General features: G+C 45.8%; 5 protein-coding genes across 9 annotated transcripts in view; 3 read left to right on the top strand and 2 right to left on the bottom strand.

Moving 5' to 3' along the window:
* Positions 1 to 3,339: 3,339 nt before the first annotated feature.
* On the top strand, positions 3,340 to 4,873 carry tspo (translocator protein). Of its 5 annotated transcripts, none has more exons than XM_084463571.1 (4): positions 3,340 to 3,441; positions 3,767 to 3,938; positions 4,039 to 4,177; positions 4,264 to 4,873. In XM_084463571.1, the coding sequence occupies exons 2-4, from the start codon at positions 3,769 to 3,771 to the stop codon at positions 4,435 to 4,437; spliced, it is 483 nt and encodes a 160-aa protein (XP_084319697.1). In that variant the 5' UTR covers positions 3,340 to 3,441; positions 3,767 to 3,768; the 3' UTR covers positions 4,438 to 4,873. The 5 variants fall into 5 exon arrangements, with proteins under 5 accessions (XP_084319697.1, XP_084319694.1, XP_084319695.1 ...); XM_084463568.1 differs by having other exon boundaries at positions 3,345 to 3,532; XM_084463569.1 differs by having other exon boundaries at positions 3,347 to 3,506.
* Positions 4,874 to 5,395: 522 nt separating this feature from the next.
* On the bottom strand, positions 5,396 to 7,257 carry uqcc2 (ubiquinol-cytochrome c reductase complex assembly factor 2). Its single transcript, XM_084464427.1, has 4 exons — positions 7,031 to 7,257; positions 6,813 to 6,887; positions 6,463 to 6,529; positions 5,396 to 5,653 (listed from the first exon to the last, which is right to left on the bottom strand). Exons 1-4 carry the CDS (start codon positions 7,166 to 7,168, stop codon positions 5,535 to 5,537), a joined length of 399 nt encoding a protein of 132 aa, XP_084320553.1. The 5' UTR covers positions 7,169 to 7,257; the 3' UTR covers positions 5,396 to 5,534.
* Positions 7,258 to 7,306: 49 nt separating this feature from the next.
* Positions 7,307 to 8,012, top strand: tomm6 (translocase of outer mitochondrial membrane 6 homolog (yeast)). Its single transcript, XM_084464429.1, has 3 exons — positions 7,307 to 7,458; positions 7,672 to 7,790; positions 7,916 to 8,012. Exons 1-2 carry the CDS (start codon positions 7,355 to 7,357, stop codon positions 7,763 to 7,765), a joined length of 198 nt encoding a protein of 65 aa, XP_084320555.1. The 5' UTR covers positions 7,307 to 7,354; the 3' UTR covers positions 7,766 to 7,790; positions 7,916 to 8,012.
* Positions 8,013 to 8,161: 149 nt separating this feature from the next.
* Positions 8,162 to 9,077, top strand: cUnh1orf74 (chromosome Un C1orf74 homolog). Its single transcript, XM_084464426.1, has one exon. The coding sequence runs from the start codon at positions 8,210 to 8,212 to the stop codon at positions 8,999 to 9,001; it is 792 nt and encodes a 263-aa protein (XP_084320552.1). The 5' UTR covers positions 8,162 to 8,209; the 3' UTR covers positions 9,002 to 9,077.
* A 169-nt stretch (positions 9,078 to 9,246) lies between these two features.
* sirt4 (sirtuin 4) overlaps positions 9,247 to 11,203 on the bottom strand; it is a 2,992-nt gene continuing 1,035 nt past the window's right edge. The window contains exons 2-4 of the mRNA XM_084464425.1: positions 11,114 to 11,203; positions 9,913 to 10,207; positions 9,247 to 9,649 (exon numbers count right to left, since the gene is read on the bottom strand). The exon at positions 11,114 to 11,203 is cut by the window's right edge and continues 398 nt beyond it. Of these exons, the coding sequence (XP_084320551.1) occupies positions 9,497 to 9,649; positions 9,913 to 10,207; positions 11,114 to 11,203 (538 nt within the window). The 3' untranslated portion in view covers positions 9,247 to 9,496. The remainder of the gene's footprint in view (positions 9,650 to 9,912; positions 10,208 to 11,113) is intronic.

The raw sequence follows: 11,203 nt of genomic DNA, 5'->3' as shown, positions 1-11,203 counted from the left end.
ACGGGAGAAGAAAACGTTGTTTCTGAAACCTTCAAATACATTGCTTAGCTGCATAAAACAAATGTTCAATTTGACAAATTGATCATTTTTCAAATCACACACTAAGCAAATAATGAACAATTTGAATCAATGACCAAACACCCCTATGATATGGAGCAGAACCTACAGCCGGGGAACTGACCGCATGGCCCATGTCTGATCTACACCTGATGGTCACCTCTTTGCCGTGGTGGACATAGGGGGAACTATAGTGCACTACATGAACAACTAATGCAAAAGACTCAAAATATATGCATCTATAAGTTCTTGTAATGTTAGTCTAGTTTAGCCATACCAATCTCTGATGTGCTTCTGGAATCTAAAGCCAAACAGAACCATTATTTAGAAATGTTCTTAGCTCAGTGCAGGTGATGGTTTTTGCACTACTAAAACCTAACGAGTGGATATTCTTTGTCCAGTGAAAACCCCCCCTTACTGCCCTTTACAAGGCAGTGGACCTCCAAGTCTGTCATCACAACGGGCTGCCTGTGATAGGTTTAAAGTGAATAATGTCACATGTCATTACATATTGTATTAGTGTTCAAAAGAGCAATAGCAATTTGGTTATGATGACCCTATTTTTCATCAACCTTTTTCATTTCACTAAAACTGTCAAATATGACATCACAGTATATTCCTGTAAATTCCTACCTAATTCATACCAGTCATTGTATCTTTGTATCTCTTTATATTGTATCTCTTTCAAGACTTTTATAAGGCGTGTCTCTCTAGATATCTCTTGATCTAATGAGATTGTGATCCCATGGCAACCACGAAAAACATCTTCCACTTTACTTACACCCACAACGTTATTTGAACCCTTTTCTTGTATTGCCATAATCTGACTGCAACCCACCCAGTTTCAAAAGGTGTTTGTAAGTGTGTGTGTGTGTGTGTGTGTGTGTGTGTGTGTTAGAGATGCTGTTAACTTTGTTATGTTCACAAATTATAACATCTATATGGTTAGGGTCATCTATATTTTGGCAGGCACAGAATGTGTTTATTTAAGATACTAGGTTACACAATGTTTATACTGGTAATACATTATGATTAGGTTTTGTATTGGGAATGGTTTCCTTGTATGTATAAATCCAGCTCTGAAATCTAAAACAGGGTGATTTGGTTGCAGGTAAGAGGGTCAACTGGTTTGAAGAGTTAACAGATGTTTCATCATTATTCATATCGTGAACTTACAGGCTATCCCAAGGACATAGACCTCATTACAACTTAGAACCACAAACGTGGCATTTCAGTATTACCAACATATCAAATGATCAGGAGCAACACACACACACACACACACACACACACACACACACACACACACACACACACACACACACACACACACACACACACACACACACACACACACACAGTACTGGTTCAGGATACAAAGGGGGGACATAATCAACAGTTTTAGAAGGCTTTGTCTTAATGTGTGAATTATTTAGTGGAGTTGGCTTCTATTACATATATATTTTCAATCGCATAATCTATTTAGAAAAAATGATATTAGGGGGGACAACTTGATGTTTTAAAGAAGTTGGAGGGGACTCATTCACTCCGACACCCGGGGTCTGTGTCCATGGGGTACCCTAGGACACCCTGGAGATGCTTTGGGTTCAGTCTTCATGTCTCCTGGCTCCACCCATTGTGATGGGAAATGGAGAAAATTCAAGTGCGGTGCGCGTCCAACGCGTCCACGTTCAGAAGGTGGCTGCTGGTTTTCCTCCAGGGGTTTCTGGACAACAGCTCATCTGAACCACGTCACACTTGACCCTGCAGCACATCTTTGAGTCCTCGGCCGACAGAATGAACGCGTGGTACGGCCATAGAGAGAACCCTCTAATCATATGAGGAGTTAGATCTGATTCTATAGAGCGCAACAGTGTGGTTCCGGAAGGAAGAATCTCATTCATTTTCTCCATAGAGGTTTTGATTAAAAGCCATAATGTCGTAACCATCCAAGGTATATATAGGCCTACCACGCGCCGTTAGGTTGCGAAACGATGATATATGCTCCGGTAGAAGCCACAAGTCAAAGAAGTTAACACTACACTACCCATAATCCTGTAAGTGTAACACGACGTCTTTGATTGGTGGAGCTCGCTGTTACCATGGAAACATTCACAACACCTGCGAAAGTCAAGCATCACAGCAACCAAGAGGTGCCTTAGATTAAAGGTCCCGCGCCACCAGGTGTGGTGTGATTAGTTACACCTGGTGGCGCGTCACGGGACCCTTAATGGAAAGGTAGAGCGCTGTCGCTAGAGCTGTAGAGGTGATGAGCTGCACATGATGAAAAAGACGTTGATATGGAATACATGATAGAAAAATAAAAGTACAAATATATGCTATAGCACTAGCAGTACTTTTGGTCATTTTGGTAGTATAAAAGCATAATACATAATGTTGAATGAATACGTAACTTGAATACGAGACTGAATTCACATGTATTAAAAATTAGCAACGTTATTTCTAGGACGTACCATGTTGATGACAACGCTACACACTATATGAAACATTACACACACACACACACACACACACACACACACACACACACACACACACACCACACACACACACACACACACAGAATATATGACACAACTTGTATTAACAATATAAACAATATAATAATGACAAAGGTTATAAGATGCAAGAAACACGCTCAACTATTGGGTTGTAACCATTGCGAAAAAGTTCACAATGGTTTATGGGATGAGCAGTTAATTATTAGTCGTTCACAAAATAATGTACAGTCTTGTACCTTTGCCTTTTCTTCAGTTTTCCAAATTATGTTTGGCCCCGAGTCAAACGTTTTATGGTCACGACTAGCCTGGCGAACGATTGGCTTGGATCCAGCCCTAAAACTCTTTATATAACGATTTTACGATTTTAAGTCAATGGAGAAAATTAATGGGAAATGTACTTCCGGAACCAGGGCTGTTGAGAAGGGGCGGCTCTCCTCACACCGACCATAAAGGAGGGAAACGGAGAAACGCACAATGATTGACCTTCAGCTTTTTCATAATTCAGCTGTGTGTGTATGTAATGTGTGTGTGTGTGTGTGTGTGTGTGTGTGTGTGTGTGTGTGTGTGTAATGTGTAATGTGTGTGTAATGTGTGTGTGTGTGTGTGTGTGTGTGTGTGTGTGTGTGTGTGTGTGTGTGTGTGTGTGTGTGTGTGTGTGTGTGTGTGTGTGTGTGTGCGTGTGCGCGCGCGCGCGCAAGTGGAGCCTTCAGCATGGGACACTCCCTGAGGGGAGGCGTCGGGTAGATAAGAGCGCCCAACTGTTGAACCCGGCCGGGGAAGGCTCGTTGTCCGTCCTGTGGTGCCAGACGTCGGTCCGTAGCGGTCGGTGAGTCGGTGAGCAGTGGTCGGTGAGCAGTAGTCGGTGAGTCGGTGAGCAGCAGTCGGTGAGCAGCGGTCGGTACACAACGGATGAAGTGAAGACACGAAGTAAACAACTTCCAAAGATAAAAACGGTTCGATTAAAAACTATTTTTTAAAAAGCTGTTCGCTTGCGGACGTGTTCTCGTCAGATTGAGCTCACAGTTCAGTGAATCGTTCACGTTAGTCTAATCATGTGATGCATTCGGGTCCTGAATATACACACGTACATGTGATGTCTCCCATTCCTAAAGTAGCCTAGTTCACATATGTTCAGTGTAGACGACCTGTGGCGGTTTCCTTGACCATGTTCGCTGTTTCGACCCCAGACATGTGGCAGGCGATCGGGCTGACCGCCCTCCCGTACCTCGGCGGTCTGTACGGGGGCTACGTGACCCGCCACCAGGTGAAGACGTGGTACCCCACCCTGGTGAAGCCCTCCTGGCGGCCGCCCAACGCCGCCTTCCCGGTAGTGTGGACCTGCCTGTACACCGGAATGGGGTCCGTCGACGTCTGATTCGCAGCTCGTATTGTGACTATTCAGTGCAGGCAGCCCTGCTACACACACGGCGAACCCCGTAACCACCTCCGTGTCCTTCAGGTACGCGTCCTACCTGGTCTACAAGGAGCTGGGCGGCCTGAGCCAGGACGCACTGCTGCCCATGGGCCTGTATGGACTACAGCTGGCTCTGAACTGGGCCTGGACGCCTATATTCTTTGGTGCACACAAAATGAAATTAGTAAGTCAGCGTGAACGTTGTATGGATGAGGGAACGTGTCCGAGCTAGACTTTGGTCATCCAAACGTTCTTCGTCTTTAACTCCAGGCGCTGTACGAGATCATGGTCCTCACCGGGACCGTCGGAGCCACCATGCTGTCATGGTACCCCATCAGCCGGCCGGCCACGCTGCTCATGGCCCCCTACCTGGCCTGGCTGTGTCTGGCCACCTGCCTCAACTACCGCATCTGGAAGGACAACCCTGAGCCCAAAGGAGAATAGGAGTCCCGGGTCAGGGGGAGGCTGCAGCGTCCATGTAGAGACAGCGTTTCATTGATTGTTTTTTTTCTTGTAAGCCCGATCATGTAACGATAAAACGCCACCCAGAGCTGATTGTGTTGGACGTTTTTCATTTTGCATGCTGTTGCGTAGCTAGTGCTGACTAGCTGACTGCATAATTAAATGAAAGAATTTCCGTCTTGTAATTCAAAGCTTTACTGATTAACTAAAAACATCATGGTTTATTAACTTGGCTTTCGTGGTTCAGTTGTTCATTGCACCTGGTCGTTTTCTCTGGGAGTTTCCAAATGTTTTTTGCAATTAAGAAAACGTTCTTAATGAGCGGGTGCAGAGTGAGTGTAATATTAACTTAGTATTGGCCAAAACAGACATGTTGGACATTATTTCACCTTGTATACAAATAATAAAAATATTCTTAAGATAATTACATATAAATGTTTAACCCTCAATTTTAAATAGATGAAAAATGAACTCCAAAGTGCTGTTATCCGGATCAGGGATGAACCGATCTGCTGTGTCCAGAGACGTAGAGTCTATTCTTCACGGTCTAATTATTTCTCCGTCGCGGCTCTACCGCCCCCAAGTGGGCATCCTCGGGATGGAGGAGGCGCTGAGCCTCAAACACCTGAAAGGGTCAAATGTTTTGGGCGGAATTGACCTGTCCTCGTTATAAATAATATAATAAATAAAGCAGTTTGACTACGATATCACGTTGCAGAGAAAGCTCCCATTTCACAATGTTTCTCTGCAAAAAAAACTAGTTTGTGAATCAATTTGAAGGTATACCTTTTTTATTCTAGTCGAGTCTACTACAACCTATTGGTTTTAAACCCAAAGGCCGTAGCCCCAGCTGTCTTCAGCAGTGGGGCGTGGTGTCTTTCTACCGGTAAGCGGTCTTCTATCTTTATGTACTCTGTATTCACACATCCCAACGTTCAAATACTTTTTACTTTAAATATTTTTTATTGACCATTTTTAGTTACACATGAATAAACAAACGACCTTTTTCATTAGTTGGATTTCACTGCCATGAAGCGCTCGTTACTTCTGGAGCAGCGGCGAACGGCGGAGGCACCGGGCTACTTCTCAGAGGGCTTCTCTGGGGCCTCTTCTGGGGCCTTTGCTGAGAAGCGCTGCATCAACGTCTTCCACAAACCCTTCTTCTCCTCGTCCATCTGCTGCATCTGCTGCATGCTCCCTACGAAGAACCACCACGTTGGCCGTCAAATAGGCCGCGTTCATGAATCAATCAAAGAAACCGCTGCATTACATACACACAAACACACACCCATACATTTAAGCAATAGATCACGACAGGCTGTGGTATACGGTCATTATACCACAGTGAAGGGACGGCGACCCCCTTCACTGTGGTATAATGACCGTATACCACTGACTGAAGTGATCTATTGCTTTTATAAAACGGTTACGTAAGTATGGCGAAATGAAAGTCATAGACAGCCTCAATTTTGAAAAAGCTAGAAAGTCGGAAAAGCATTTTTTTAACGAATACAAAAAAGTAGTCCCTCCTGGCTGCCTGCAAAGTGTCCGGCGGTTGCTATGCAACACACTGTAGCGTCCTTCAGAGAGAAGGCTAGAGACAGTAGCTCAGTTCGCCGGCAATTTAGCCTACTGTCGAGTTCACTCACCGTGTGCCTATTGCTTTACAACATTTCCACCCTCTCCATCAATCAACATGTTTTTAGGCTTCAGTGAACTATGCTATTGCTTTTATATATAAATAAACAACAGTTCAAGTTAGGCGCGGAGTGATACTGAACTCTAAACTGGACGGGCGTCATAGCTGTGTGTATACACTCACAACAGTTGGGAACGAATCAGATTGCTTGATTTAAGCCACCCGTTTTATATTACATTAATTTATAATAATTAATTATTATATTATAATATAAAATAATTATATATTATTTAAGAATTAATTTATAATACATGTATATACACCCATAAACACACAGATGAACACACAGCCACATGGTGGACCCCTACCTGATAATAGCACTCTACACTCTTCCACCGTCACCCCCGTGAAGCTGGTGTCCATCACGCGGGGGAACTGGGTGGATTCAAACAGAGGGAGGACCGTGAATAGGGTTGAACGTATCTGGACATCTGATCAGTAAATGCGCCCATGAGTTCCACAACTTCGTGTTTTATTGACACTGATCATTTAAACCGGGCTGGGTGAAGGCCACGCTTTACAGCCATAGCACGTGATTGGAAACTTGAGCTTTTGTGTATTGATTTAATCTTCCTCTTTAACAAATGGTGTGTAGTAATCGGTCCACTGTTCGTGGCTAGCTCATACAGTGGTATGGACACCGTGAGGTCGCACTGACCCGTTCTCTGTACACGTTGCTGTTGATCCGAGCCAGACTCTCGTACATCAGGTCACACTTCTCAGGGTCCGAGATCTGGAACAAAACAACACAATACAAACTAAAGTCACTTTTAGACCACACATCACTCCACACCAACGAGTAACACCTCGTACTGATCTGTCAGGACCCGGGTCTGAGCGCAGGGTCCGGGTACCCGGGTACACTCCAGGGTCTACCTGAGTGTTTTCTCCTTCGCGGAACGCCAGAGCGACCCTCTGCCGCAGGAACGTGCCCAGATCCCGGCCCTTTTTGAACTCATCCATCGGCCATTCCTCACACAGCTTCAAAAACCGCCGGTAGCGAGTAGCAGACATTTCTGCCACGGAGCGTAATTGGCCTTGACGTGACCGTTGTTGTCAAACAGCCCCGGACGCAGCGCCCTCCGTCTGAGCCTCTGCGCTGCCCGTATTTGTGCCGCAGCTGAACCCTTCCGCCGCTCTCCACGACCCGGACGTTGGTTCCGCTCTTCGGGTTTAATTAACTTTCGGACGCAAGGCACGATGAGCAGCGGAGCGAGCAGAAAAGGGCCCTCGGGCCCGGCGGCGGTGGTCGAGTGGGTCTCCACAGCGTGTCGGTTCGCCACAGACAGAAACGACTTCCGAAGGTGAGGTTCTGAAGGCGTAACGAGAGGTTCCGATGGGCGGCAGCACGGCTGCAGCCCGCAGCTTAGCTTAGCTCCTTAGCTAGCCGCGCCGGGCATGTCCTCTGCCGGGTCGACCTGGTCTGTGGTGTCGGTCCCTGCGTGGACGTGCATATATGCGCACTGCTGCTAAGTTGGCGTGATTTTTGAATTCCCGTGTTAATGTTCCCCACACAGGAATCTGCTGGTCAACTTCGGCTTGTTCGCAGCCGGTGTTTGGGTCGCCAGGAATCTGTCCGATTTCGATCTGATGTCCCCTCAGCCGGTTTAGTTCAGCTCACAACCAGCAGGACTGCGTGAGTAGCTTCATTATACTGAGGACATGTTCACCTCATGTTCACACAATATACATACAATTGAACCCATGGTCAGGTTGAATACTTGTGTTACATTAACATGTTTGTCCCTCTTCCTTCCTTAGGTGCCGTGGAACAAATGGAATCAGCTAAAAATAGGGAAATAATGTTCTGGCATAAACAAAATAAAATAAACAATAAGACGTGGTTTTAGTATTGTAACACTTGTCATTGCATGTCTCTGGAAATTACCTTTAGTTCAACCAACTGATTTAATTTGCATTTCTATTATTTGTTCATTGGATATTTAAAAATAAATGTATGGCTTTTTTATATATATATTAAACCGTATTGTTAAAACATTCCTGTATTGGCGGAGAAGCATCTTTTAGCTGGAACAAGATAATTTGATTTGCATAATGTCTAATGAAAGGCCTTTTTCTGTGGCTGCGTGCAAATGTTTATCTGTTGGAAAGAAGTCGATTTGTGGGTCTCTGAGTATAGACCTGGGTGTTCAGGTCTTGGCTGTTGATCTGGGCTTAAAACCAGCCCTGCTTTATGACCTCAACTGTGCTACTGCAGATCAAGTACAGCAGTACTTATGTACACTGCAATCTAACAGTTTGGTGTCCAAGTCTCTTATCACGGTGGACATTAGTGGCAATGTCCTTATTGTTAATCCAGATATGGTGCTGGAACACCTCAAACAGCTGCTTATTAGTAGTAATGTGGTGGTGATTGATGTCTGTCACACATTGGAAAAGCCACAAATGACAGAACCGTTGAGCGGAGATCTGAGGAGCATGCTGCAAGAGTTATTGTCAGTTTTACAAACACACGTACAGTCACCCAATGCAGACCAGCCTCTCTTAGTGGGAGACCAAGCTGAAAAGTGGAACTTGTGCACCCTCTTTGGGATTCTACTGGGCTTCCCATGTACGTACTGGTTTGATCAGAGCAAAAGCTTTGAGAACTGCCTGGCAATGACGCCTCTGATGGTGTTCAAAGCTTCAGTTTCATGGCAAACAGAAACTGCAGGGCATGTGTGTTGCCTTTATTCCTTCAGCACCCCAGCACTGCTGCACAACGAGACTCAGGCCAGCCTGGCCCACTGGAGCCGGCGACTGACGGAAAGATTTCAACAGCAAACCGTTCTAAGTAATCTCAACATAACGCACTCTAATGTTACGTTGCGTTCGGTCTGTCTTTAAAGCCACCACTAATGTTACAGCTTGACTGAAATTGAAAAGGTATACAGTACCTGATTAAACCATCTCAAACATGAAACGCTTTGTAATTATTTTAAAGATGCATTCATTAGTGGAAGAACCACAATGCTGCAGAACGGGACATGAAAAAAGAAAACCACTCGCTGTGACTAACCCACCAACTGGACTCATCATGCAAGACTGCGTAGAGGAAACTTAAACACTGCAGCATAATAAATACCTCCATTTGACAACACACTCAACCTGCATTAATACTTGTTTTATTGATAACTTAATGTAATAATTAAAAACAACGTAATAATTTAGACTACGAAAAGTGTTGGTGTGTCTTCATTGTGAAAAAGGAAAGCCTGCAAGACCCACCAGTTCAAACAAAGACATCTTCCACTTGTAGCGTCGCCACTCGGTCGCCCGGCGCCGACCTGGAGGGTGGGGGTCACGTGTGCGTGTGTGTCAGCTGACGTGTCAGCTGACGTGTCAGCGAGGCCGCAGCGCTGCCAGCACCTCGCCACAGCGAGCGCTCACTCTGAGCTCCGCCAGGTGGTCGGCCCGCGTCGGCCCGATGTTCAGGATGGCGATCGGAATGTTCCTCTCCTTCGCCGCCAGCAAGAAGCGGTACCCAGAATACACCTGGGGAACACAGCGTCAGTTCTAGTACCCAGAATACACCTGGGGAACACAGCGTCAGTTCTAGTACCCAGAATGCACCTGGGGAACACAGCGTCAGTTCTAGTACCCAGAATGCACCTGGGGAACACAGCATCAGTTCTAGTACCCAGAATGCACCTGGGGAACACAGCGTCAGTTCTAGTACCCAGAATGCACCTGGGGAACACAGCATCAGTGGACTCCATCTAAGATAGCGGTCAGAGGGTGACGCGGTGGCGGCTGACCTGCAGCGAGGAGCCGGTGACCAGCACGGCGTCCGACTCGGCCAGCCGGCGGTGCACCAGCTGCACCGTGGCTCTGCTCACGTTGTCCCCGAAGAAGGTCACCTCGGGCTTCAGGGTCCCGCCGCAGCCGGCGCAGGGCGGGACCCTGAAGTGGAGCACCTGCTCGTCCTCCAGGAACACGTCGCCGTCCGGGGCCACGCCCGACGTCTGCGCCCGCCAGCCCGGGTTCAGAGCCTCGAAACGCCTCTGGAGCTCCTCCCGCAGAGAGACCGAGCCGCAGCCCAGACACACCACCCTGGATTAGAGACACACACACACACACACACATATATATATATAATATACACGCACACACACACACACACACACACACACATATATATATACAATATACACGCACACACACCTCAATTTATTGAACCCTATTGACGGAAAGTTAATTAATTTCGAAAATTCTATTAAAAAAGTGAAACTCATATCGATTAATTCCACCAACAGTGAAATATTATTTCAAGCCTTTATTTGTATCGTCTTGATGATTATGACTTACAGCTCATGAAAACCCAAAATTCAGTATCTCAGAATATCTGAATGTTACCAAAGTAAGCAGTAAGAAAATTATTTTTAATACGCAAATGTTAAATGCACTCGGTACTCGGTTGGGGCGTCCTTTAGCAGGAAGAACTGCATCATTGAGATGCACCTCAGCACCTGTATGTATATATATATATATATTGTAGCGACAGTTTTCCTATAAAAGGTCGCTAAGAGGCTTAGGTGGGCTCCAGGCAGTTACGCGTCGTTCAAATGAATCCAAGTCCAGTGATGTTTATTGTTTGACGATTTATTCTTGGTTATTTGACGATTTGACGGTAAACAGAAAATATAAATCAGGAGCGCCACTAACCCCCTTTCTCTCTTACCCCCCGCCGATCCGAGTGCCCAGGTGTATAGATTAAACCACACCCATGTGTCAATCAAAAACGGAAGTGACATGAACAAAAAACAGTATGAGTGACCTTTCAAAATAAACAATAAACAAACAGACCAAATATGCATTTTGGCCCCTACATATATATATACAGTATATATATATATATATATATACTGTATATATAGTTTACAAGATGCCCTTCAACTTAATTGAGACTGCAGAACAAAGACTAGTTCCGGTGCGCTGATCAGACCCGGTGCGACCGACCTGTGGGCACAGCCGTGGAGCTCCGTCAGCCGGCTGTGTCCGGCCTTGGAGTGCAGCGCGTCCACGTTCTGCGTGACCAGCCAGTGCAGC

Source organism: Micromesistius poutassou (genome assembly GCF_964030765.1).
Source record: "Micromesistius poutassou genome assembly, chromosome: 2".
Classification (NCBI taxonomy): Eukaryota; Metazoa; Chordata; class Actinopteri; order Gadiformes; family Gadidae; genus Micromesistius; species Micromesistius poutassou.
This window is presented reverse-complemented; position numbering and strand designations above follow the sequence as displayed.

Bases quoted from the DNA above. Each gene is read 5' to 3' on its own strand.
- tspo (XM_084463571.1), top strand. From the start codon at position 3,769: ATGTGGCAGGCGATCGGGCTGACCGCCCTCCCGTACCTCGGCGGTCTG. The intron at 3,939-4,038 runs GTCCGTCGACGT...CGTGTCCTTCAG, and splicing joins TGCCTGTACACCGGAATGGG to GTACGCGTCCTACCTGGTCT. The intron at 4,178-4,263 runs GTAAGTCAGCGT...CTTTAACTCCAG, and splicing joins GTGCACACAAAATGAAATTA to GCGCTGTACGAGATCATGGT.
- uqcc2 (XM_084464427.1), bottom strand. From the start codon at position 7,168: ATGTCTGCTACTCGCTACCGGCGGTTTTTGAAGCTGTGTGAGGAATGG. The intron at 6,888-7,030 runs GTAGACCCTGGA...GTTTTGTTCCAG, and splicing joins GCGAAGGAGAAAACACTCAG to ATCTCGGACCCTGAGAAGTG. The intron at 5,654-6,462 runs GTAGGGGTCCAC...GGTTCTTCGTAG, and splicing joins GTGTAGAGTGCTATTATCAG to GGAGCATGCAGCAGATGCAG.
- tomm6 (XM_084464429.1), top strand. From the start codon at position 7,355: ATGAGCAGCGGAGCGAGCAGAAAAGGGCCCTCGGGCCCGGCGGCGGTG. The intron at 7,459-7,671 runs GTGAGGTTCTGA...TTCCCCACACAG, and splicing joins GACAGAAACGACTTCCGAAG to GAATCTGCTGGTCAACTTCG.
- cUnh1orf74 (XM_084464426.1), top strand. From the start codon at position 8,210: ATGTCTAATGAAAGGCCTTTTTCTGTGGCTGCGTGCAAATGTTTATCT.